At 41.9% G+C, this 23,647-nt stretch overlaps 3 protein-coding genes and 1 pseudogene across 3 annotated transcripts; 2 read left to right on the plus strand and 2 right to left on the minus strand.

Annotated features, from left to right (window-relative positions):
• The first annotated feature begins 2,278 nt into the window (after positions 1-2,278).
• On the plus strand, positions 2,279-3,233 carry LOC120295531. Its single transcript, XM_039316744.1, has one exon. The coding sequence runs from the start codon at positions 2,464-2,466 to the stop codon at positions 2,728-2,730; it is 267 nt and encodes an 88-aa protein (XP_039172678.1). The 5' UTR covers positions 2,279-2,463; the 3' UTR covers positions 2,731-3,233.
• Positions 3,234-6,213: 2,980 nt separating this feature from the next.
• LOC104454308 (peptidyl-prolyl cis-trans isomerase FKBP20-1) lies at positions 6,214-9,714 on the plus strand. Its single transcript, XM_010069119.3, is given in 7 exon segments — positions 6,214-6,370; positions 7,386-7,510; positions 8,497-8,630; positions 8,708-8,787; positions 9,064-9,156; positions 9,297-9,307; positions 9,310-9,714. Coding segments are annotated over 6 exon segments (564 nt in total). The 5' UTR covers positions 6,214-6,370; positions 7,386-7,401; the 3' UTR covers positions 9,447-9,714.
• A 70-nt stretch (positions 9,715-9,784) lies between these two features.
• Positions 9,785-13,334, minus strand: LOC104454309 (E3 ubiquitin-protein ligase SDIR1). The gene is made up of 9 exons (XM_010069121.3): positions 12,919-13,334; positions 12,291-12,461; positions 12,140-12,194; positions 11,984-12,036; positions 11,624-11,852; positions 11,364-11,478; positions 11,094-11,139; positions 10,596-10,724; positions 9,785-10,185 (listed from the first exon to the last, which is right to left on the minus strand). Exons 2-9 carry the CDS (start codon positions 12,366-12,368, stop codon positions 10,063-10,065), a joined length of 828 nt encoding a protein of 275 aa, XP_010067423.2. The 5' UTR covers positions 12,369-12,461; positions 12,919-13,334; the 3' UTR covers positions 9,785-10,062.
• A 2,751-nt stretch (positions 13,335-16,085) lies between these two features.
• LOC104454311 lies at positions 16,086-17,815 on the minus strand (annotated as a pseudogene).
• Between the last annotated feature and the right edge of the window lie 5,832 nt (positions 17,816-23,647).

Genomic DNA, 23,647 nt, shown 5'->3' on the forward strand with positions numbered 1-23,647 from the left:
GCTATGACATAAACAAATCGAAAATATGCCCTTATCCGACAATTTATTGCAACTGGTTGCAGCATATATAGTTCATAACTTCATCTATGGACAATTATAAGTCCGCATGATCATCATCCTCATATCATAAGAAAATTGCAGTTCTATGAACTTCAATGTGCAGCTAACTTTCTCTTTTGAAATTTCCTTGCGATGCTAGTTTCATAAAGCAAGGCAAGATCATACACTTGATCGAATGCACAGAGCAACAGAAGGACTCGATCATCCAGAGGTTTTGCAATTCAAAAACTTGTCTCCAGCCGAACGGCCAAGCATTGTTAGATATTAACTAAGGCACCAGGCAATTCCCATCTTGTCTGGGATTCGGGAATGAAACAAGAGACCAGAAAAAAAAAAAAAAAAAAAAAAGAGAAAGAAAATCTACCACGACATAGGACAAAGCTTTATGCAAAGATGGGTACGTCTATTCGGACAATTGGTGGGCTAATTAGGATTTGAGCAGATAATCGAGACATCACGTCAAGTTCATATCAGCGGAAAAGAGTCAATAAAACGGGTCCAGCTAGCTCACGCACGCCCCCATGTATCGCGGTTTAATTTAATTAATTTCGCCCGACTAATTCCGTGACTAAGCGGAATTAAAATAGTCGGACCCTAGCCGCAATTAACAAACGAACGCGTCGCTATCGGGCCGATTAGGAAGATGCTAATCGGGCGACGACATTTTGTGCCCTCACGTATTTATCTATGCGGCTGAGTGGCTTTTTTACACGTAGGGATGACATTGCACGCCACCAAAACTTTAATGAAAAGATAATCGTGCGTTAGGAATAATGACAAGATTATGCGATTGACCAACTTGGTGGGTCATCATCACTATATACGTCGAGTTGACTTCATCCTCTCCTTTGCTTGAGCTCACGCATGTATGATTGATCTAACAATGTTGGGCTCCATTTATTTTTTCATATCTTTTTACCTAATTCCTAGTTTAATTTATCGTTTCGTGCTTCTAGTGCGGGTCTCTACTTCTCCGAATCTCTATTTTTCAAATACCATCTAATTAAACAAAGTAATGATAATCCATAATACACAATTGCATCAGAGAAAGTCACAAGACATATGGACGTCAACGGTTCGTACATAGAGTACCCGTGCCCATCAAATCTCGATAGTGCAATAGACTTGTGCTCTCGATGAAGCGAGCTCCAAGAAATATCTTTTAATTTTATATATGCATGTTGTACAACCTGCGGAAATCTCGATATTTTGACGTGCCATGTAATAGAATCTTTAAAAAAGGAGAAAGAATTCAAAGAGAAACGGGATTTTCCGTCTTTAACACGAAAAATGTAAGAAAATTTAAGTGATCATAACGATTGAAATTATTTCTTCTCACCGCTTAACGTACAACAGATAATGGGGCGTCAAAGCATCCGGCACGAGTGTCGACTAATAATCTCAGGACCGATAAGTTACATCGAAGGCAAATGAAATTCCGATGTAAGATGAAAATCTCACCTTCGGAAGAGCAGGGACCCTGGGCTTCGAGGGTGACCGTCGTGTCCAGAGGAGAAACCTACACGGATAGCTAATCGGCCTATTGAGGAGCGCATTTCCTTTTCCCCTCTTCTCACTCTCTTCTTGGATTGGCAAGTTTCCCAATTTTTTCTTCCTTGAAGCAACGATTGACGTGCATTGCTTGAAGTCCCAATCCATTGTGAAATAAATAACAATGATGATTCCATCCACATTACATCTGATCTTCACATTTGATTAATTAAGTAATGTCCCACGATTCGACATTTGAATATATCCCTCAATTAAAATCGCAAAACTCACCATACTGTCCGAGCACTTTCGATTTTTCAAAATATTTGATGGGCTCGACTGAAACTCAAAGAAATCATTTGTAAACCATTATTCTGCACATGGAAATATCCATGTCGATCAGATGTCGTCCTTCAGATATTTTTCGAACGAAATAAGGATAAGAACATAGACCCTTTGTTTACCTCATGTTTTATATAGTGGGAGCTTCGGAAATTCATGCGTTCGAGTGGCCTAGAGAGTCTCGATTCAAATTTTCTTTCCCTCAAAAATCATTATGGCTTTGAAAATAAATTTTTTATAAATTATCTAGGTGGGGCCCGACGTGGCCCGGGACGACGATGTTCTCTCGGAAACTATTTCCTACTCCCGGCGCAGTCCCTCTCCCTCTCCCTCTCCGTTTCGTCGTCTTCCTCCTCCGTCGCTCCACTTCATAAATATTCTCTCTCTCTCGGTCACATCGTCTTCTTCCCTCCGCTGTAATCTCTCTCTCTCTCTCTCCTCTGTGGGCGTCTGTGGTATCCCGCCACCGCTGCAGCGGAAGGGGGGAAACAGACGACTTCATTCAACTGATCAGCCCTTCAAAAAGCAGACCTTAATTTTTCCTTTCTTGGACAAACGAGGCCTCCCCGCATGGCCGCTAGCGATCGCCCGCCGGCGGTTTACTTCGACGACAAGTGGAAGCTGGCGCGGAAGGAGGCGGCGCCGTCGCGGGGCGGGAGGGCGGCGTCTCCACCGGCGTCGGCGTCGGCGTCGGCGTCGAGGTCGAGGTCGCCGTCGCAGAGAAGGTGCGCCTTCTCCAGGAGGTGCGCGAGGCTGGTGAGCGAGCAGAGGGCGAGGTTCTACATCGTGAGGCGCTGCGTCACCATGCTGCTCTGCTGGCGCGAGTACGGCGACTGACGGATGGGTCCGCGCGCTCTCTGCTACCGTCGCTGTCATCGAAATACGTCCGCGGGCGAAGACTCCGATGATGATTCGTACCTGGGTTCTTGAGATCAGCCGGCCCTGATCGTCGGTCTAACCAAAGGAAGGATCTTTTTTCTTCTTCTTCTTCGTTTTTCGCAAGATCTCGCGCCTGTCTTTTTTGCGCGACGGTTCTTGATTGGGCTTTGATCTGAGAACAAGAAGAAGACCCCTGTTTAGGTTTAGTTTCCGTTTCTTTTTTTTTTTTTTTTTTTTCCGTAGTGGCGTCCGAGGAAGATAAAGAGTGGAGATTTTGCGCAATGCATGTAGAGATTTTCTCCCCCTCTCTTTTCTCGTTTTTCTCTTTTCGCTAATCCAGTTCAAATCTCGGGTTGATGTTAGGGGCTTGGTTAGGAGAGGTGGATGTAAGTGGTATGTAACTTGGGAAAATAAACGACTTTAAACCGCTGTGTAAATGATTCTTGGCTTCTTTCTGATTCCTCCCATTAATGTTTTTGAGTTCAGTTCTTCTTCGCAATTGGCTCTGTCTCGCTCTGAGCTCTGCTGCTCTGATCTCCTCCCAGCTGCAACTTCTGAAGCTCTGAAGCTGAAGCAGAAACAGAGGAAGATGCATCGTCGGCATCCTTAATTTCTGCACTAAAAAGTCCCATCGTCGTCTCGAACATAAACCACATCGCGCGAAGTTACCTCGTTCTTGAGCTAAATTCAAGCCGAAATTCGCTTCGAACGAACCGTTACTACAGCTGAATCTAGTGTCGAATTGACTGAAGGGCAGGACCGACCTCGCGGTTGCGCCTTGATGATGCTTGGATCTGGTGCGCATGAGTGGACAATGCTACTGCTAGGAATTCCGATTAAAATAATAATTTATAAATGCGGGCCTTCGAGTAGGGAAATGATAATCTTTAATGGCGCTAGGTAGGGTTGCAAGAGTAGGTCATGGACCTCGACTCGATTGCGGGTGGTGGTGGTGACGACTTGATTTGGGAAAAAAGAAGAAGAAAAGAACAGGAAAATTTAATGGTGAATTGGAGCGGACGGAGCGTGCATCGTGGATGACGCCACTTCCATCGATGGGGGGCTTTTTTAATTCAATGCGCCCGATAAATTATAAAGAAGAAATCCCGGGGGGAGGGTACAGAGCCGAAATTGGAAGACCCTTTTGTCCTGCGAAGCCCTTTCCTTCGATTTCAAGCCCCTTTCAATGCCCTGCGTCCTGCGTCCTGTCTTTCCAGTTTGACCGCTCCTGGACCACCTCCTCCGATTCAACCTCGTCCTGCGGCATTAGTTCCCATCACGTCTGTTTGGTAGCAACTGCTTCCGTTAGTGGCATGTTCCTGTGCTTGTAGGGGGGGCATCGTCGTATCATTACGATGCTTTCATCGGTTTCAGTTTGAATGGTTGCGATCTCTTACACTTCAATCCGACGGTGAGAGTCGTACACATAATGATAATCATCCAGAGTGAGAGATGCCTCCCTGAGTTTGCTTGACAAGGCATTTTCCGTTGATTTTCTTTGTCAAAAGTAGGAGAAGAAAAAGGAAAAAAGTGATCTGCCTTTTTTCTTATTCAAACGTTGCATAGTTGTTTTGACCATCATTTTAAATAAAATGCATGGTTCTCGATTATTTATCGAGTTTAAGGCCCCAAAATTGATTCCAAATAGCATTAAATCAAAACGAAGAGATGTAATTTCCATTAAAAAAAGAAGGAAAAACTTGGCTTTCCTTGTCGTTTTTTATCTTCTTTTCATGCACATTCTCGGCTACCGAACCAAAAACACTAAGAACAGCCTAATCAAGGCTTATAAGTTAATCATTGTTTTCCACTTCACCTACGAGATCAAGGATAAAGCAGGAGACTTCAAGGCGCGGGCCCCCCACGAAATCGCGAGAATGATTCATCTAATGATTGATTAGTCAAACGATCGATCGGTGGATAGTGGATACATGGATTGCTTGAAGATTTGCGTCCATTAATTCCTAGATTGCAAATGATTGAACTTGCACCTGCTTTTGTAAAAGCACCACTTTACTAATGATTGATTAGCAGTCCATTAGTAGAGACTAATTTTCTACTTTGCCAAAAACTGAGGTTTGTTGGGGTTTTCTTTTTCTTTCTTTTTTGGGCCGCCGGGTCATTCGGAGTAAATGCATATAGTTATCACACTTTACAACATTATCTTTCTTGTTTTTTTGGTCTTTTTTTTTTTTTTTTGTTAACCAATATGTTTCTCTTCCAGATTTCTAGAAAACAAGCACGTATTAATGAATAATGAAGGTAATGCCTTTATTATTATCGAAACTTAAAGTTGCAGACCCCAACTTACGGTCTTTTTAGGGTTTATAGTTTTGTATAGTTCTCATTGCCATGATTAAGAACATGTTTTAGTGAATATCATTGTGCACATCAAAAGTCTAAATTTTCTTTTTCTTTATTTATCTTTACTTCTATACAAATTAATTACTTTGTCTCGCTGAGAAACTATAAAAAATATTTCACATTGTCGATTAAATTTACTCATTGTCAAGTAAAAATCAGGAAAAAAATCAAAGTGCAAACAATTTTTTCTTTACTTTACATACACAAAATGGACTAAAAAAAAAAAAAAACCTCTTTAATTTTTTTTTTTTGCTATAAAGTCACAATTACGATTCACAATATGACAAAAACTTGGAAGATAAAACTTAATAAAATCGAACTTTATCTCAAATAAGAGAAAAATTTGAAAGAAATTTTTAATCTCATTCATATTTCAGATTGAAGTAATCTTTCTATTATATTTCCTAAATAGTGATGGATTTAAATTTAAAGGAAGCTCGTAATGAAAAAGAGCTAAATTTGAGGGGAAAATGTACAAATATGAAATCCATAGAGGTTAATTTCATCCATAAGGTATAAAAGGAATGAATTTAATCACATAAAGATTGTGAATAGCGCCACATGATAAAATATACAATAAATTTTTTTTTTTAAGAGTTCCATAGATTGAAATGATAAATTTTTATACTCCATGGTGGCAATCCATTATTCAATGCAGTCAGTTTTAATAGAGAAAATTGTCTCGTCCCGGAACAAGGTCAAAATTTTCTCAATTTACCAGAGTAGATTATAGTAAAAATTTAGAGTACGATTATATTCATCGCTGCATTATTGATGCGAATATAAATTTAGTTACAAAATTAAATTCTGAACAAACATATCATTCATATGACGGCGAATCTGTAAGGCTCTTGTTGCACCAATAATGAACCTAACAATGATTTATACGCGATTGTTAGGTTTTTTTGGTCGAATTTATACGTGATTACGTTAAGATTTGTTTTGGAGATAGCATATTCAAGTCTTGATTTTGGGCTGAAGAAGGTAGCGTCCGGACATCCTCGGCCCGGCGGGCCTCCGCGGGCCCACGTGGCGTCGCCCGAACGGAGCTCGTTTGGTCCGCGACCGCGACCAGCAGTTGAAAATGCACAAAAGCAGGGGAAAGTGGAGAGAGAATCCGCGAAGCAGCAGCGTAGCAGCTTTTATGGCCGCCGGTCGCCGATCGCTCAACTCCTTCGCTCCTCCTTCTCCTCCTTCGTCTTCGCCGATCGCTGTGGCTGATCTCGTCGCTCCGGTCAGTTTCCACGCTCTTTCCTTATCACTTCGCCCCGTTTTCTACCGCTCTCTCTGTCCTCTTCTGCGTTGAATACTCGCATCAATTGTTTTTTTTTTTTTTTTTTTTGGGTGGGCGTGTTGATGTAGTAGGGTGTTGTTCGGATGCTGAGATGAATCTGTGCTGGTGCAAGAGTTTGGGTGTTCGATTGTAGTTTAAGCCTCTGGGGATGGGTGTGATGGGTAGTTGGTAGCGTGGCGTTTGAGGATGGGGTTGTTGCTTGTCCTTGGCTTTGATTATCGGATGGATTTGTTAATCAGCTTTGTATAGTCGCTATTCGCGCATGGAATTAGTTGAATTAGGGTTCTTTTTGTTTGGGAAGAGTGTGAATTTTGCGGAATGGAGTGATGAATCTTTCAATTAGGGCAATCTAAATCGTGGACTTGTTGTAAAGAGTGCAATTAAGCTGTCCCGATTGCCGCAGCTCTCGTTCCTACTGTGTCGAATGTAATGACGTCGTGGAATTTGATTGCACTTTTTTGGGTAAAAAGTTAAGTACTTGAATGCAAGAATTGAAAAGTTTAGCATCTGGGCGTCACTCCTGCACAAGGCTTACAGTTCCAAGTAAGCTTTTCCTTCATTTCTTTTTCCCATCGGGCAGGGCCTTTCTTTTCTTTGTTTTTCGATCTTCAAATGTGCATTTCACTATATAAGCATCGATTGCTAAGATTTGTAAAATATTAATTAGTTGAAGTTGAAGTGAACTAATGGAAGTCCTCGATGACTTACTTGGCAATGCTTCTTGGAAGTTCTGGACAACGGGTTGTGTAGTTCAACTTTTCAGTTATTTATCTTGTACCTAGAAATGTAACCTTTCTCAGTTTTGCTGTAATTTTCTAGGTTGTAAAGCATGTCGAGCACATCATCTCCTCCTTCTTATTCTTCTTCTTGGATCAAAGCATGTTCAGCACATCATGACCCAACAGAAGCCCTTTGGCTTGCATCTGTAACTCAGTTCCCCTTTCCATACAAGCAGGCTTTTCATAAAAATCATGGCTGAGGCAATCGATTTGACGGGTGATGGAGGGGTCATGAAGACAATTGTGCGACGAGCAAAACCGGATGCAGTCTCTCCTTCAGAGACCCTTCCTCTTGTTGATGGTATGCAACTAACTAATCTGATTAAAATGATAGTCATATGTTTGATAATCATTGTGTGTGCATATGAGGACACGAGTTCATGAATTTGATACCTTATTTAAGGCCTTTTTTGTCTTCTTATACAATTAACACTCCACATATTATTTGACATTGGCATCAAGTAGTATCCACCTTTTAGTTCTTTATATGTTACTGGAAATGGCACTTTCCTGAAAATGAAGCCACCAAATCAATGTATGGAAAAAAGAATTTATAGCAAAGTGCAACGGTTCCATTTGTAAAAGGAATAAGAAAAAAGGGTACCTTTGATCTTCTGTTTCTATCAGTGGACATCCTTAACGTTGACCTAGACAAGAAAAGACCTTCTGGATGAACCCTGGGCTCGGTGTTGTATATTGGTATTTTCTTTTCTTGTAGGAACAATACCTTATTGCAGTTAGCTGACGAACTAGTTGCAAAGTTTTATTCTTACAGTACCAGACCATACTTAAGTTAGTTGTGATGCAGCCGATTTTTTGTTCTCATTTGATTGTAGCGTTTTTATTTTATTTTTTGGCCAAATAAGATGGTGGCAATCATCGTAGAGTTTTTGACAATTCACTAATGATTTTGTGTTCACAATTACTAATGCAATGCTAGGCCTTGATGGTTAACAGTAAGGAAATTTATCTGCCCATCTTGTGATAGTGCTCCTAAAGTTGATTATTGGAGCAGAGAGGCATGTAATTACACCAAGTAAAATCAGGAAGTAGATAGGAAACTCTATTTCTTTCTTGATGCTATGTACAATCCAGCAACATAATAGCTTTGCTCAAACTCATTGCCTTATAGTAAGCCTGTTAGGTAAGAAGCATAATGCTGGTTTTAGAGAGTGCATCAATACATTGTTTGTATAATTTTGAAAAGTAAGAATGACAATCCTAATAGCTGCATTAAGGTGGAAAGCTGCTCTTAAATGTCTGATTGTTTGTCTTTTTGTTGAGCAGTTCGTTATGAAGGAGTACTTGCTGAAACTGGTGAAGTCTTTGACTCAACACATGAAGACAATACTCTATTCTCCTTTGAGATCGGAAAGGGCTCGGTGATCAGTGCTTGGGACACTGCATTGAGAACTATGAAGGTAAAGGATTTATAACTTGTTGAAATTTGAAAGCGTGTATTGTGTCTCCATTGAATGTCCTTTCTTGATTTTGTAAGGTTGGGGAGGTTGCAAAAATCACATGTAAGCCAGAATATGCCTATGGCAGCACGGGTTCTCCACCCGATATCCCACCAGAGTAATGCCTCTGCTCTTCTAATTCTTTACCGTTATATATGACCACCATATGACGACCCTGCATTTTGTTCGTCAACAAAAGAGAAGCAGAATGTCAGTTGGAGTTTTGGGCTGGTGAAATCTCAATGTATTTAGATGCTTTTAACAAGCTGTCCTGACTATATATGAACATGGCATCTTCATGCATCATGACGAAAGCTTACTTGTTAAGTTCCTGAAAAATCTCTTTATTTTTATGGAAGAAATAGTATGATGTGTTTATCACTTACTTATGCAGTGCAACCCTTATTTTTGAGGTGGAGTTAGTTGCATGCAAACCGTGCAAGGGCTTTTCAGTGACCAGTGTCACAGAAGACAAGGCTAGGCTTGAGTAAGTCATATTAGCAAATGTTGTGCGAGTATTTGAGGAAATGTGGAGTTCTGAAATTTCAATTATCATTGCTTTTAAGATGTCGGTAGTACTTTAGAAAAGAAAATTTGAGCGTTTTTAATTGTTGAAATCCTCCATAGGGAGCTGAAGAAGCAAGGGAGATAGCTGCCGCAACCAAAGAGGAAGAGAAGAAGAGGAGGGAAGAAGCTAAAGCTGCAGCTGCTGCTCGTGTTCAAGCCAAGCTGGATGCTAAGAAAGGTCACGGGAAGGGAAAGGGAAAAGCAAAATGAACAGCTTTATAAGGAATACTCAAGTAGATCATAACTCAGTTTTCCTTCATATGCCTTTTAAACTTGGCTAGGATCTTAACCTTGAGTATTATGGAATATAAGTTAAGACCAGACTTCCCATACTTGATGGTGTGCTTGGATATACTGTATAAGCATTCTATATTATGCTTGTTGGCTTCGTTTTGAGGGAGCAAAACTGACTAGAAAGGAGAAAGTATGTAGTACATCGACTCTGATGAATGGCATTTTGATTACGGTAGCTTTCTCATTTCGAGAATGTCCCACACTCGTATTCAGAGAAATTGCAAAAAACATTGCAGAGCGCATAGAGCTGTTGGTGTTGCAGATTGTATGAATTGGTGATAAATGGTGACTCAACCGAGCCATCAACACAGTGTAACGAGGACTTAGTTAAAATCTTCGTTCTTTTGTTATAACGTAATTGTAAGACTCTCTGATGCCATTTAAAGCATAAATGCCAATACTCAATGCTGCTTCTTCACAAGGCCCATGACTGATGATCACAGAAGGCACAAGCCTCAATCGACCCATTCGGACATCTACGATACAATCGGTACTTCAGCAGATAATGGTACAACAATGTTTCTGCCGCTAATCAGACCATGAATGTAGCGTCGATTCCTCGCCCATTTTCACGCCATCCAGAGGCAACTCTGAATTTACAGACAGGACACGTTCCCTGCTGTCTCAACCATGGATCAATGCAACTTGCATGGAACTGCAAAATAACATCATCCATCAAATTCTTAGTTTTCTTGAAGAGTACATAACTGATAGCTCCATAAAGTAAAATTTGAGTCGGGTGGTACTGGTGCCCCCTTGATACCTTCGGTATGAAATCCTATCTATCAATAAAGACATTATTTCTATCAAATTTTCACGATGACCTAATCCCAACAAAAATAATTTCTTGCTGCACAACAAGAATGCCTCATATGCAATCCACAAAAGAAATTATCATAAGACTTCGCAACGAAATAGCCACATATGGTTAGTGGAAAATTATATTTTGTGGGTCTGACTTATTCCGACAAACCAAGGATATTTGGCAGACTAGTTACTTGATTGACGAAACTTAAAATTCTGGTAAACCAAGCGAAAAGAAAAATTAATCACCGTGGGATTTACCTGATGCATGCATGGCAAGCTTCGGATGAGCTCTCCTGCTGAAACTTGCTCCAAGCACACACTGCACATCAGCTCATCATCTGAACTCTTCATGCTCCCAGCTGCAGCACCTACATCTTGCTTTTTCTCCTGAAAACGTGCACACAGACATTCATGCTCCACTGACACCATTGATCAAAGAACACAACCCATTACAATAATTGGGACACAGAAAGCTAATCCAGCCATGGACATTCAGCAAGAACAAAGTCATCAATGCACATCATCCTGGACAGCTCAAACCTCAAACAATGCATGAAGATAAAGACGCACGAGTCTTAAGATTACGATTGTACACTGTCTTCAGATAATAAGTAAACCATCCTAATGTTACGCACAGCAAAATAACAAATCACAAGAAAAATGACAGCTGACACATGTTTGGGGGGAAATAGAGAGGGACATCCACGCGATATTCTAGATGTTATGCGGCACAATACAAGATGGTACAGTCAATACCTCGGATGATAATGAAGACGAGCCATTTTCCGCAGAGGAGCCACCGCTGTAAGAAACAGGTTGACTATTTAGCATAACGATAAAACTTATAGATTGTACCACCCAAGAAATTATGCTATAAAGACATTGTGAAACTAGAATTAATTAGGCCATCTTAAACTACAATCGATCACTGCCAAAGCTAAGAACAGAGAGGAGTAACCCCACAAACACAAATGCCAGAAAAAACGAAAAAGATTTGATTAATCTCTCATGCCTGTGAAGTCTTACCATGGAAGACTGGTAACCTTGTATTTGTGGACAGGAAGAGCATCAATCTCCTCTTCATTCATTGCCGGAACTGTTGGAACATTATCAGAATCCAGTGCTCTCAAAGTTTCATAGTCTGCAAACAAATATAACTTATCTGTTAACAACCTCTCACAAATGTCAATAAAACATATAGCATGAAAAAGATGAAAAATCTTGAATTATATGATAATCACAAAAGATGATCTCCAAAAATCAAAGTCGAAGTATGCCACAGGAACCTAATTCGTCGAATTCACGGTCCAATAGAGCGAGCTGAAGCCTAAGGCCTTGTAAACGTCCTCTTGTTGCAAGTGCTATGGACGGTGGCATATGCAACCGCAATTCAGTATGACCAAGAAGGCTATTGGCAGCCGCAGCATGGACCTGGGCCTGAGCTTGAAGTTGCTGGCAAGTCGCATACATCCTAAGGGTTGTTGCCATCAAGAAGACACCAAGCACGAGCCAGAGCTGCACGAATTTTCCAAAGGTTGGAAAAGGGAGAGGAAAGAGGACCTCATTAATCAATTGCAAACTGCTAATGTATAAGAAAGGCATCTAAACAAAAACTAATTCTTCAGTTAGAAAGCCTAGGGCAGCACCAAAAAATTTGGTGACATCTGGTTGGAGTTGAGAATCATGAATAGCAGGAGAACTGTGACAATCAAAACCACAGACGAATCAAACACATAATATTGACAATTGACATAGCTAATAAACCTAAATAAGAACATTATTTCTAGAGGCAACAAATGTACCTGTGACAAGAAATGCTAGGGAGTTCGACTTAACCGGCCGCGCTGCATGAAGACGCTGGACAAACAGAGAAATTTAAGCGATACAGGCAGCTAGGACACAATGAAATCAAATGTAGCATCAAACTCTATTATTAAAGTACAAAAAGCATACCACAGCACGACGCTCGGGAATAAATTCTGGAAATCCATTCTCTATATCTGGTCTACTACCTCGAAACACAAAACTCATCTCCGTACAAGTTTCCAAAGAGCACCAGTCACAGCTATAGGAATGGTCGAATGCGAAGAAAAATTTAGTACGACCAACCGTCCCTTCAATTATCTGCAAATATCAAGGGATATTGTAAACTTGGCAGTCATATATATGACGTACAACTAAGCAAGGAAGAGCATCTTCAGGTGGAATCGATAATCATCGGACTTCAAACGAGAGAAGGGACCCTAATCTCATGTACATTGGGCACAAACAAAATGCGGGCTGCAAGATTGCTGCTTATGAAATTCAAAGCAACCATGAAACTCCAGAAGTCTCCACATTAGCCAAAGCAAGCACCTTTACCGCACGAAGGCTAACACCGTAAAAATTGTTGAAACCAAACATGTTAAGGCTACCGAAAGATTAAATTAAGAAGAACCCTAAGCCCAAAATTCACCACAATTCCGGACCCTATTCCCAAATTTGCACATTTATCCGTCAAGCACAACACTTGCGTCGAAATGATCAACGGAAACGACAGAATAAGAAAAGGGTATCATCAATCGAAGCGAAAAAAACTCACGGGATCATGCTCATACGACCGGGCAACGAGAAGAGAAGGAAAAACGCCGAATTCGATATCGCGGTCGAACTCTTTCCGCGTAAAGGCTTCGACTTTTTCCGAGGAATCGAGGGGGGGAGGGGGCCCGAGTCGAGAGAGAGTTCGGGAGAGAGAGATCTGAGTCGAGCTCGGACGAGTCGCGCTTCTGGGCTCGTCTCCCTCTTCAAAGGACAAACCCCCGACGCCTTCCTCGTACGTCTGGCAGGAGCGAACAGTTAAACCGTTAGGCGTTAGTGCCGCACCCCATGTCGGGGCCTTTCAAACGACGTCGTTTCAGCGTTGCCGCCTCCTCATTCATGGACGCGATCGACTCGCCGTGATTGTATAATCCTTTATTTACTTTCATAAGTCGACGCGACGGGAACCTAATTCACTTGGAATCCTTGTGATTCCACTCGTTTGGAATTTTTTTTTAAAGAATATTGTATTGAAATGTTTGGGGAATTGACTGGACACTAAATTAGAACATTAGAGTACGGAAAAGGTGAGTGGGCAGGCAGCCTTGTAGCTTTTAGAAATTAGGATTCGCTAGTCCTTGTCTCGTAGTGGGGCGGCTAGTGGGACGAAGAAAGATGCGTGAACAAATGTTGGTGAGAGAAACGAATTTCATACGCAACATTCGATTCCGCGATAGTGATGGTTGATTCCACGATACATGGCGCAAAAGCCGATGCATGAACAAATGTTGGTGGAGAAAAACGAGTTCCGAACGCGACATTCTTCCACGATAGTGATTGTTAAATCCACAATATATGGCGCGAAAACCGACGCATAAACAGATATCGATGAAAAAACGAGTGAGTTTCAGACATGACATTCGATTTGACAATAGCAATTTCACGAGAGTGATTGTTAAATCCACAATACATGGCGCAAAGGCCGACGCATGAACATATATTGATGAAAAAACGAATTTCGGACGCAACATTCGATTTGACAATAGCGATCGTCGAGTCCACAGTACATGACACGATGGCATTGACAAGTGTTCTCCGAACGACTCTCGCAGGAAAACGAGACAAGAATACGAGTGGTGTAGAGAAACCAGAGAAGTGCAAATCAAAGCGGGATAAACATTTTGTGTTCTCACGAACGAGAAATGCAAAAGACTAATAAGCGAACGGGTGGCCCACCCTCTTAGGCTCGACAGGCTTGATAGGCAGACGGATGGGTTTAGTTTAGACAAGTTAGGCCCAGACTGATCTCAATCCATGCATTGCAGTATACCCTTCGGGCAACGCATTAAACCCAGTTCGGAAGGTTCAAGGAGGGTCCCGGACGCTGGAAAAATCGATCGCCATGGAACAGGTCCCAGCGCGTGCGTGTCAGCGGGTGTCGAGGGAGTAGGTAAGGAGCAACAGAAAGGCAGCGCATGGTAACATTTCTATTTCTCCGAATTTATGTTCGTTTGTTCCTCAGAACAAAAAAAGAATATAAATCCGTTTGGTAACAGTAAATTGTTATTCTATTCCTCGGAATAGAAGGTTAGCCTAAGAATAGACTTAGAGCAGAAAGGAGAAATAAAATAAAATAAAATAAAAAGTTGCTTCTTATTCCCAGTAATAATTTCTGGAAATAAGTCAATTTTCTTTTTTATTTTTCTTTTATTCTTCTCTCTTGCCACGGCCACCTCCAACCGCCCGGAGCCACCACCGACCGCCGGCCACCGCCACAACCGCACGCCGTCACCGGTCGTTGGCCACCGCCGCACAGCCCATTGGCCACCACCAATTCCTTCCACGGTCGGCCGCCACCAATTCCTCCCATGGCCGGCCACGGGCCACCGATCTGTGAGTAAGAATAAAAAACGAATAAATATATAAAAAAAAACTGTTGCGTTATCAAACGTATTTCTATTCTTTTTTTTATTTCAAGAGTAAAAATTTTGTGTAATTACTAAACGCATTTTTTTATTCATAAATTATTTTTGGAGGTAGAAACCAAAAAGAACTATTTCTGAAAACAAAAAAAAAAAAATCTTTCCAGCTAAAAAGCGTTGTCGTCCGTAACCAAAGAATCTGAAAGTGGGGTCTGGCTTTGTCTTGGTATCATGGCGATCACGGGCGCGACTGGCGGTGATACTGCCAAAAGACGCGGTCTATAAAAGTTCGGGGACCGTCGAGTGGGAATCGAATCGAGTACAGACGACAGCACACGTACGTGTGGTTCGCTTTCGTCCCGAATTTTCGAGGTGGAGAGGACTTGCAGAGCCGGTCAGAAAAGGGACCCCCAATTCCTTCCCTTTTCTCGCTTTTTCTGCAATGCAACGACCCATATTTCATTCGGTAAATCTATTTTTCCTTTCAAAAACAAAGATAAATGTTTTATTAGATTAATATACGAAGGATTTCAAATCGATGCATCGTTAATTTTTGGAACACCAAAAACCTCAAACCAATATATTTATAATAAATTTGCCCAAAATTAATTTTTTACTACCAAAAACCTAATTTGATATATTTGTGTCTAATTTACCATCAATTACATTTCGTCAAATTAAATTAATACCATGAAGAACTATAAACCTATATATGACAAATGGAGGGTAAAACCCCAAATCGATATACCCATAAACTACTATATATTATCCAACTCAACAATTTGACAGTAAAATTTAATAAAAACTAACGAAAGGCAAATTTGTTATAAGTGTATTAATTTTTATTTTTATGGTCAACAAATTAATCTAAAATAAATTTTTCACAAGTGTATTAATTTAGGATTTTTCATAATTTTAACCCTATTTTATTTGTTAGTTCGTAAATTTGTATGTATTTGTTCACTTTGGCCTACCCAGTTGATGAATAGGCTCTTGTCATCATACTATTACATAAAAGCTTAGTGTGTGTGTGTGTCTCTCTCTATATATGTGTATTAAGCTGAATCGATTGATCGACCTTACATGTGTACCATCGGCACATTAAATAGAGTTACAGAATAATATCTCTAGCCTTCCAATCATCCCGAGCCTAGAATTGACAAAAATAAGTACAGTGATCTCAAGATTTAATTTCTAACCACCATATTTATGTACTTTCCTGTCCAATCACTTTAGAAACTAAACTTGAATAAATCTGACATGATGTATTGTATATAAAACTAAAACTAATTCTCAACACACATTACAATGATTACCGAGATGATTACTCTCGATTCATAAAAACAATCATCCGAAATGCATGTGACGTACATCAATGATAACCTAAAATCAAACTTTACACAAATTATATAACAGTTGAAGTTATTTACCTAAATAGCATCCCCTTCTCACATCACCTGACCAGTGAGCCACATTTGGAAAAGAATATCAAATAATCTACAAAACACGAAAACTAAGTCTATTTGGAATAGCTAAGCGCCTAGTTGAGGCTCCCTTGACTAATGATTCAGATGATATAGATTCATCGACCATGTAATAAATTGACGGCGCTTCCTATCAAGAAACAATGTGGACTATTTGGTCCCACTCTAGGTCAACCACCTCTAACCCAAGCCAAGCCGTTGACTAGCAAGATCACACCTAACCTCAGCGAACCCGACCCTCGACCTCTCCAAATCAAACTCCATCCACAAGTCCTGCTGATGGTGGTGACCAATCACGAACGCCTCTATCCCCAGCAGGTCGGAGTTCCCGAACGTGAAGCAATACACCCAGTCGGTCCCCCTCCTCTCCCCGGGCACCCGGTACAGCAGCTTCCGCCCCGGCACGCTCATCTCGGCCCCCTGGAACACCAGCCTCACCTCCGGCAGCTCGGGCAGCTCAGGCCGGGCCGAGGGGACCAGGTAGCACAGGTCCATCGCCCCTTGGAACACGAAGTTCGGGTCGTCCAGGGCCCGCAGCGCGCCCCGGGCCTGCCGCGCGAACTCGTTCTTCAGCTCCGTGTACACCGGCCCGAGGAGGAAAGTGAACTGGGTGCCGGAGTCGACCATGGTCTGGCCCGCCCCGGTGTGGTCGGGCTCGAACACGGACTTCGGGAGGGGCAGGACCTTGCCGGAGACCTTGATGCCCTCCATCTGGACCGTGTACGCTACCCGGTCGAAGTAGGGGAGCGGGGTCGAGATCTGGACCAGCGGGGTGTAGTTCAGGGGCCCGACCCAATGGAAGCCCGCCTCCCCGAGCAGCAGGACGCCCGAGGAGTCGAGGCCGGAGATGCAGTAGGCGAACTTGGCGAGGCCCATCTGCGTCACGAGGGACAGGGACCCGCGGTTCATGCCCATCAGCCCCGTGGTCTTGGAGTCCTCGTCCGGGCTGCTGCTCTGGCCCGAGTCCATGCACCCGTACAGGAAGCCGGGCCGGGCCGACGGGCCGATCAGGAGGGTGTCCGAAGCGAGGGCGCCCTCGGCGGAGGAGGCGTCCGCGTAGGAGACGACGACGTGGCACCGCTTGGTCCCGGGTCGCAGGAGGCCGGCACGGGCAGGTCCCGGGTCCGGGCCGAGCAGGTCGGGGAGGAGCAGGGGACGGGGGCGTAGGACTTGGAGGCGAGCGGGCGGAAGACGGGCTGCGAGGGCGAGCTCGGGGAGGTGCAGCGGAGCCAGGAGAGCTCGCTGCCGGTGTCGAGGACCATGGTGGCGGACTGCGGCGGGGACCCGACGGAGAGGGAGACGGTGAGGGTGACGTTGTGGCGGAACGGGAGCTTGCCGGCGGCGGCGGTGGCTCTTGTCCTCGGGAGGGACGAGGAGAGGCGCGGGACGTGCTGGGTTTTGAGCGTGAGCAGGAGTGGTTGTTGTTGTTGTCGGTTTGGCGTCGGAGGCGACAGAGAAAGCGTGCACTTAGAGTCGAAGATGGCGGCGAAGAAGAGGAAAGCGAGGTGGTGGAGACGGGAGCGGTGGCCGAGAACGGCCATGGACATGTTTTGAAGGAGGTCCTTTAAGGGAGGGAGGGAGGTTCTGGTTTGGTTCTGGTTCTGGTTCTGGTTCTGGATGGATGGATGGATGGATGGAAGATGAGAGGTAACGAAGGAGACAAGGACGCAGGCGTACGTGTTCGTGTTCGTGTTCGTGTTCGTGTCGTCTGGACAATGGCCGACTTTTCAACGTGCGATTACTTTCGAGGGCAACTGAGTTCGTGCCTCATCGATGGGTGTTTTATACTGTAATTACTTCAGCCGAAACTTTTTTCTTAGGTTCATAAAGCTGTGTCAAATTACATGTCGATTTTGTTGTCCGAAAACAGTTGGTACTCGGAACAATCTATTGTCAAAATATAGTTACTATCTTTAAATATGGCACGAGGGAGTGCCTCTTATCAACATCAGGGATGTTGATGCTACACTAGTTTCTACAAATACATAATTAATGACCGCCTTTTTTGCATGATAAGTTCGGAAGTACATAAATGGCTCGATAAATGACATATATTAACATAGGATTGGCGAACATAATTTAGAAACAAATACTATTATTAAGGTACACACTTTGCTATTTTCTCGATAATATATTAATAGTACATGTATATTGGAAAAATTATCATAAAAATCCTAAATTTATTGTACTTGTATCAAATTAGTGATAAATATTTCAATTTTATTAATCAAATCTTAAATCTTATTTCATTTTTTACCATTTGAGTCCATCCAGTCAAAACCAATTTTTGTCAGAAATCATTAACATAAACGGTGGCTATCCTACATAGTACGATTAGGCTAGAAGTGAAATTTTTTAAAAATTTCTTGTTATTTTTTTTTTGCTTTTTCTTTCTCCTTTTTTTTATAAAAAATTCCAAGCCTAATGAGGGTCAGTGAGGGCCAGCCAACCCTCCTCTTGTTGGCCCTTGCACGATGGTCAGTGAGGGTTAGTTAACCCTCACCAAACTTGATAGAAAAAAAATAAAAAATAAAATAAAAGTTGGCCGAATGGAATGGAAAAAAAAAGCAACAGATATAAAAATTAACATCGAGATTGACCATCCTATGTGACATTATTGACATTCATGTTAGCAACTTCTGATTAAAAGTGGCTAGATTGTAATTGGGAGATATAAAAATATTTAAGACTCAATTAATACAATCAAAAGTTTTATGATTGAATTAATAAAAATATGATGGCTTCATGACTTTTTTAGATAATTTTTTTCCACTCAAATAAGATAAAAGTTAACTCAAGTGTGAGTATTCGCCTCCCTAAAAAAGAACCCTGTGAAATCATACAAGAAAATGACATGCTATGTCCAAACAAAAGTGTGTCTTGTAGAATGCACAACCAAAAGTTTTATGATTGAATTAATAAAAATATGATTGTCCTGTGACTTTTTTAGATAATTTTTTCTATTCAAATAAGATAAAAGTTAATTCAAGTGTGAATATTTGCCTCCCTCCCTTGTGAAAACGTACAAGAAAATGATATGTTACGTCCAAAAAAAAGTGTCTTGTCGAATGTACAATCATCGCGAGAATCCCGACACACCTCTCAACCACCAAAGATTGAAAATCTCTAACTTCGAATTCATTGGAAAAAAAGTATATATATGTTCAATATGGATTCGGACATTTGAAAGACATCACTCTGTATTATATAAATATATATCAACCTAACAGACAGTATACATAAACCTAATCGATGTTATCAAGTTTGGGCCAATGGAGAATCCGAGCCGTGGGAAGCCACCAAACTTCGAAAATCAGAGGGACCTCTCTCGATATCTTTATTGACCTTGATTGACGTGCCATATGGAGTCCAGTTCATGGTTTTCTCGAATATATATATATATATTATATATTTTTTCTGCTGTATGGAAATAAATAATTGCCAAGTGTTATTTCTCTAGAAAATTGTTTGATTTCAGCGCTTGTACATGGATGAGATGGCTTCGACAGTAAAGAAAAGAAGAAAAAAGAACAGCTGGTCTCGTTGTCTCCGAGGTCAATGGGAACGAAATCCACGAGGGTTGAAAATTATCCGACGTGCCAAAATCAGAGAGCTCAATCGCTTTCGAAATACGTTATTATATTTCATTCTACTGTGGATCGGGATAAGTGCTAGCTAGAATATCATCGTAATTGCTAATACTACTCTCAAACTTTACTCCTCAAATTAAATACTCCCGTTGCATTTTAAAAACACGGTCACCTTTTGCATCGTATTTCGAGTAGTAACTCCCACGCACATATACGGGCGCGTTTGGTTGTGTTTACATTTAAAAATTGTTAGAACGAAATAGAAAAAGTATTTACATTCAGAACAATTTTTGAATAAAAAATACGTGTTTGTAAACTTGTTCCGGGAATAAAAAATAAACAAAAACATGTTTGGTAAATTTGGATAATTTTTTTATTTCTTTTATTTTTTTCTATTTTTTTCTTTTTTCTTTTTCATTTTTTTCTTCTTTTGGCCGGTCGCCGGCGAGGCCGAGCTCGCCCGGCGGTGGGCGGCGCGGCCTCGCCGGCCACCACCCGGGCGAGGCCGAGGCTCGCCCGGCCGGCGAGCTCGGCCTCGCCGGCCGGGCGAGCTCGAGGCCGGATGCTGGGCGAGATCGAGCTCGCCCGGGCCGGCGCGGTCGGCCTCGCCGGATCTGGCGAGATCCGGCGAGGCCGAGCTCGCCCGAGCCGGCGCGAGGCCGACCCTCGCCCGGCTACGGCGAGCGTCGGCCTCGCCGGGCCGGCGAGCCTCGCCGTGGTCGGGCGAGGCCGCGGCCCTCGTCGGCCGGTCGCCGCCCTCGGCCATGAAAGAAGAACAAGAAAATAAAAGAAAAAAGAAAAAAAAAGTGTTTCGATTTGTGTTCGAAACAAGAAACACAAAATTTGTGTTTCTTGTTTACTTTTTTTTTTGTTCACGGAACAAAAGAACAAAAAGGAACAAAACGCACACAAACGCGTTTGTTCCTTTTTTTTGTTCCTAGGAACAAAAAAAACAGAAAAAACTGTTTAAAAACAAAAAAAAAAGAAACGCAAACAAACGGGGCCTAAATTACTAGTTTCTTCCTCGAACTGCTCCATTCGAAACATTGGATTTCAATTCTTGACGGAGGTTTCCTATGTGCATGAGTTCAAATAGGCATGTTTAGGTCGTGAAGATGCCAAATATAGATTTTGAAATTTGAAGAGGGTGCATGCTTGGGGATCAAAGTTGAATATGATAATAGCCATAAATTCTTATATAAGTTAATATCATGAAAAATCTTATACATTTTTTTTACAAATTTATCCCAAACTTATTTCTTTTACCATCAAAATCCCAAAAGTAGAACAACTGTGATGAATTTACCAAAAATCAATTTTATGATTATTAAAAATCCTAAATTAGTATATTTGTGCAAAGCAATTTGACTATAAAATTCAATGGGAACTAACGGAAGTAAATTGGTCACAAGAGTACTAGTTTAGAATTTTGATGAACATAAAATTAGTTTGGGACAAGTTAGCCGATGGTATATTAGTTTAGGATTTTTCGTGGTATTAAACCTAATAATAAATAATAGCAAAGCAAAAGAAAGATGGCTGTCCAAGCCATGGTAAAGATACTACGAAGTCCAATTTGAAATAGGAAATTCAAGAGATCATAAGTAGCAAACAAAAAATTTGGTGATATTTCGCCCTCAGAGGAGAAAATGCAGGTCGTGATGAAACTTGAATCTAAGCATTGCACTGTAGTAGCACCACTGTAGGGACCCCCCACGCAGACGCAACCCAAACATTTAAATCAGTCTTGAACCTTCGGTTTTGCGTGCAATTGTCTTTTTCCCTCTCTCTCTCTCTCTCTCTCTCATGATCTCTATCGTCTTATTACCTTTATAATCTCACGTTATGCGAACCTTATGATAATCAATTCATTGACTCGAGGGACAGGTTACGTGGGGTTCGCTCCATGAAATTTGATGTAACTTTGTCTATCGCGAACACCCGACTAAATTCAAGTTTAGCTGTTTCGGAAAATTCAAGAACACAGCTGTGACCAAACGAGGAGGAATTAGGTCGGGTGATTGAGCAATCAGCGGTTCCATAATGCAGAGAGTCGTCCTCCAAATGTTTCAAGATCATCAGTGTCATTCTCAAGCGATAGCAAATATCACAGCATCTGCCAATGTGAAGTCAAACCGAAAACAGGGCACGAATAAATGAAGCACAGCTACCTTCCTGGTCGGTGCCAGTGAAAGCATCTAATCCAGAAAATTTTCATTTATACGTTACGTACCATACTCTGAGTAAGTGGAGAAGGGGCAGAGGAGACCAGCGAATCACTGTTCTCTCCCCCTTAACTTTGGTGATTGGACACCTGCCACGACAGAGAAAGCATTGAAAATGGGCGCAGGTCAGTCATCATGTCGATGATGCTTTTAAGAACGTAACGCACAGACGAGAATTACAGAAGGGAATTAGCTGTTTCGACGGTTCAATGATGATCATTCGAACGTTTGAAAGTTGCTTAGAAATGAAATGACACTTACGCACGGCAGACCCCCCGGGCTGTTCCGAAAGTCCAAAAGATTGCCAATCTGAATGCACATGCCATTGGCACCTAAGGAAACGAGCAAAGAGGGAAAAGAAACGTTTTCTTTTTCTGCGCTTTACTTGAGGAATACCAAGGACAGAGCGAACCCCTTTAAGGTCCAAGAAAGAGAAGAGAGAAAAAGGGCAGCTGGGGCAGAGCATTGCTCTCCTCCTCCTGTGAAAGGTTCCCTACTTCCCATTTCTGACAAAGGCACTAACCTATGAAGGGAAGCCCTGCAAACTGTCTTTATCAATACACCACACATTGCTTATAAGCCCTGTCACCCTGCAGAAAATGGGACTCCCTCTCTCTCTCTCTCTCTCTGTTCAGCTGATCTGGCACTCGCAATTGCATGGCTTATGCAATAGTCACGGCTATATTTTCTCTATCCCTGATCAGAGGACTTCTGATCTATGGTTAATAAACTATGGGCATCACTTCTATGCAAACTCAACTGAATAATATAGTTGGTTATGTCCGTATGAATAACTAGACACCCGGAAAAGTGATAGGAGGAATTAATCATGGAGGCACGCGATTACAGCCCTTTCCACACTCATTTCCTTTGTTTCTTGTGGAATGCAATACAACTTCAGTTGCCCAGCAATTGGATGAGAATCGCGGGACATATCGCAAAGAGAGTCCAGACGACAAATTGCTCATTCGGCAGGTCTGTAGCGAATCGAGTCTCAAAGTTGCAGGCATTCAAATTTGTATACTACCAGTCGGGTAGGGATGGTGGTGAGGATTTGGACAGTAGACGGAAACAAAGCACAATTTCTATCTACCCTGATTAGTGGTCCGGATTCAATTCTCATCTCTATTCTCCTATCACCCGGTGAAAGATCAAATTCCACAGAAGACCTTTCACTTCAGGTAAAAAAGAAAGCAAGATTTATGCACATCTTGTTCACAAAAAGTTCCCCTGATCAGATTTTCAATGACGACAGACGCAAAGAAATAATCGACAGACCTTTATGAATTACGGTGCAACAGATGACTATCAACAATTACAAAGGAGATCACCACATTCGGGTAACAAACTCCATAGCACCCACCAGACCCCGGAAAGAAATCACTCTATTCACTGCCCCTTTAGTCGTCCCTCCGCTCAGAACTCCGAGTGCTGGTGTAACAAAACTTAGGAAAACCTCATGATGACTAGTTAGGTGATCTGCTATACCAGAAACATAAGTTTCTCTACCATCATTGTAAATCCAAGTTGCTAAATGGATCTCAATTCTCACCTATCAACAAAAGTTAAGAA

The sequence above is a fragment of the Eucalyptus grandis genome, chromosome 7 (assembly GCF_016545825.1).
Source record: "Eucalyptus grandis isolate ANBG69807.140 chromosome 7, ASM1654582v1, whole genome shotgun sequence".
Lineage (NCBI taxonomy): Eukaryota > Viridiplantae > Streptophyta > Magnoliopsida > Myrtales > Myrtaceae > Eucalyptus > Eucalyptus grandis.

Bases quoted from the DNA above. Each gene is read 5' to 3' on its own strand.
- LOC120295531 (XM_039316744.1), top strand. From the start codon at position 2,464: ATGGCCGCTAGCGATCGCCCGCCGGCGGTTTACTTCGACGACAAGTGG.
- LOC104454309 (XM_010069121.3), bottom strand. From the start codon at position 12,368: ATGAGTTTTGTGTTTCGAGGTAGTAGACCAGATATAGAGAATGGATTT. The intron at 11,479-11,623 runs GTTCCTGTGGCA...ATTTGTTTGCAG, and splicing joins CCGTGAATTCGACGAATTAG to ACTATGAAACTTTGAGAGCA. The intron at 10,725-11,093 runs GTATTGACTGTA...GCACGTTTTCAG, and splicing joins CGTCTTCATTATCATCCGAG to GAGAAAAAGCAAGATGTAGG.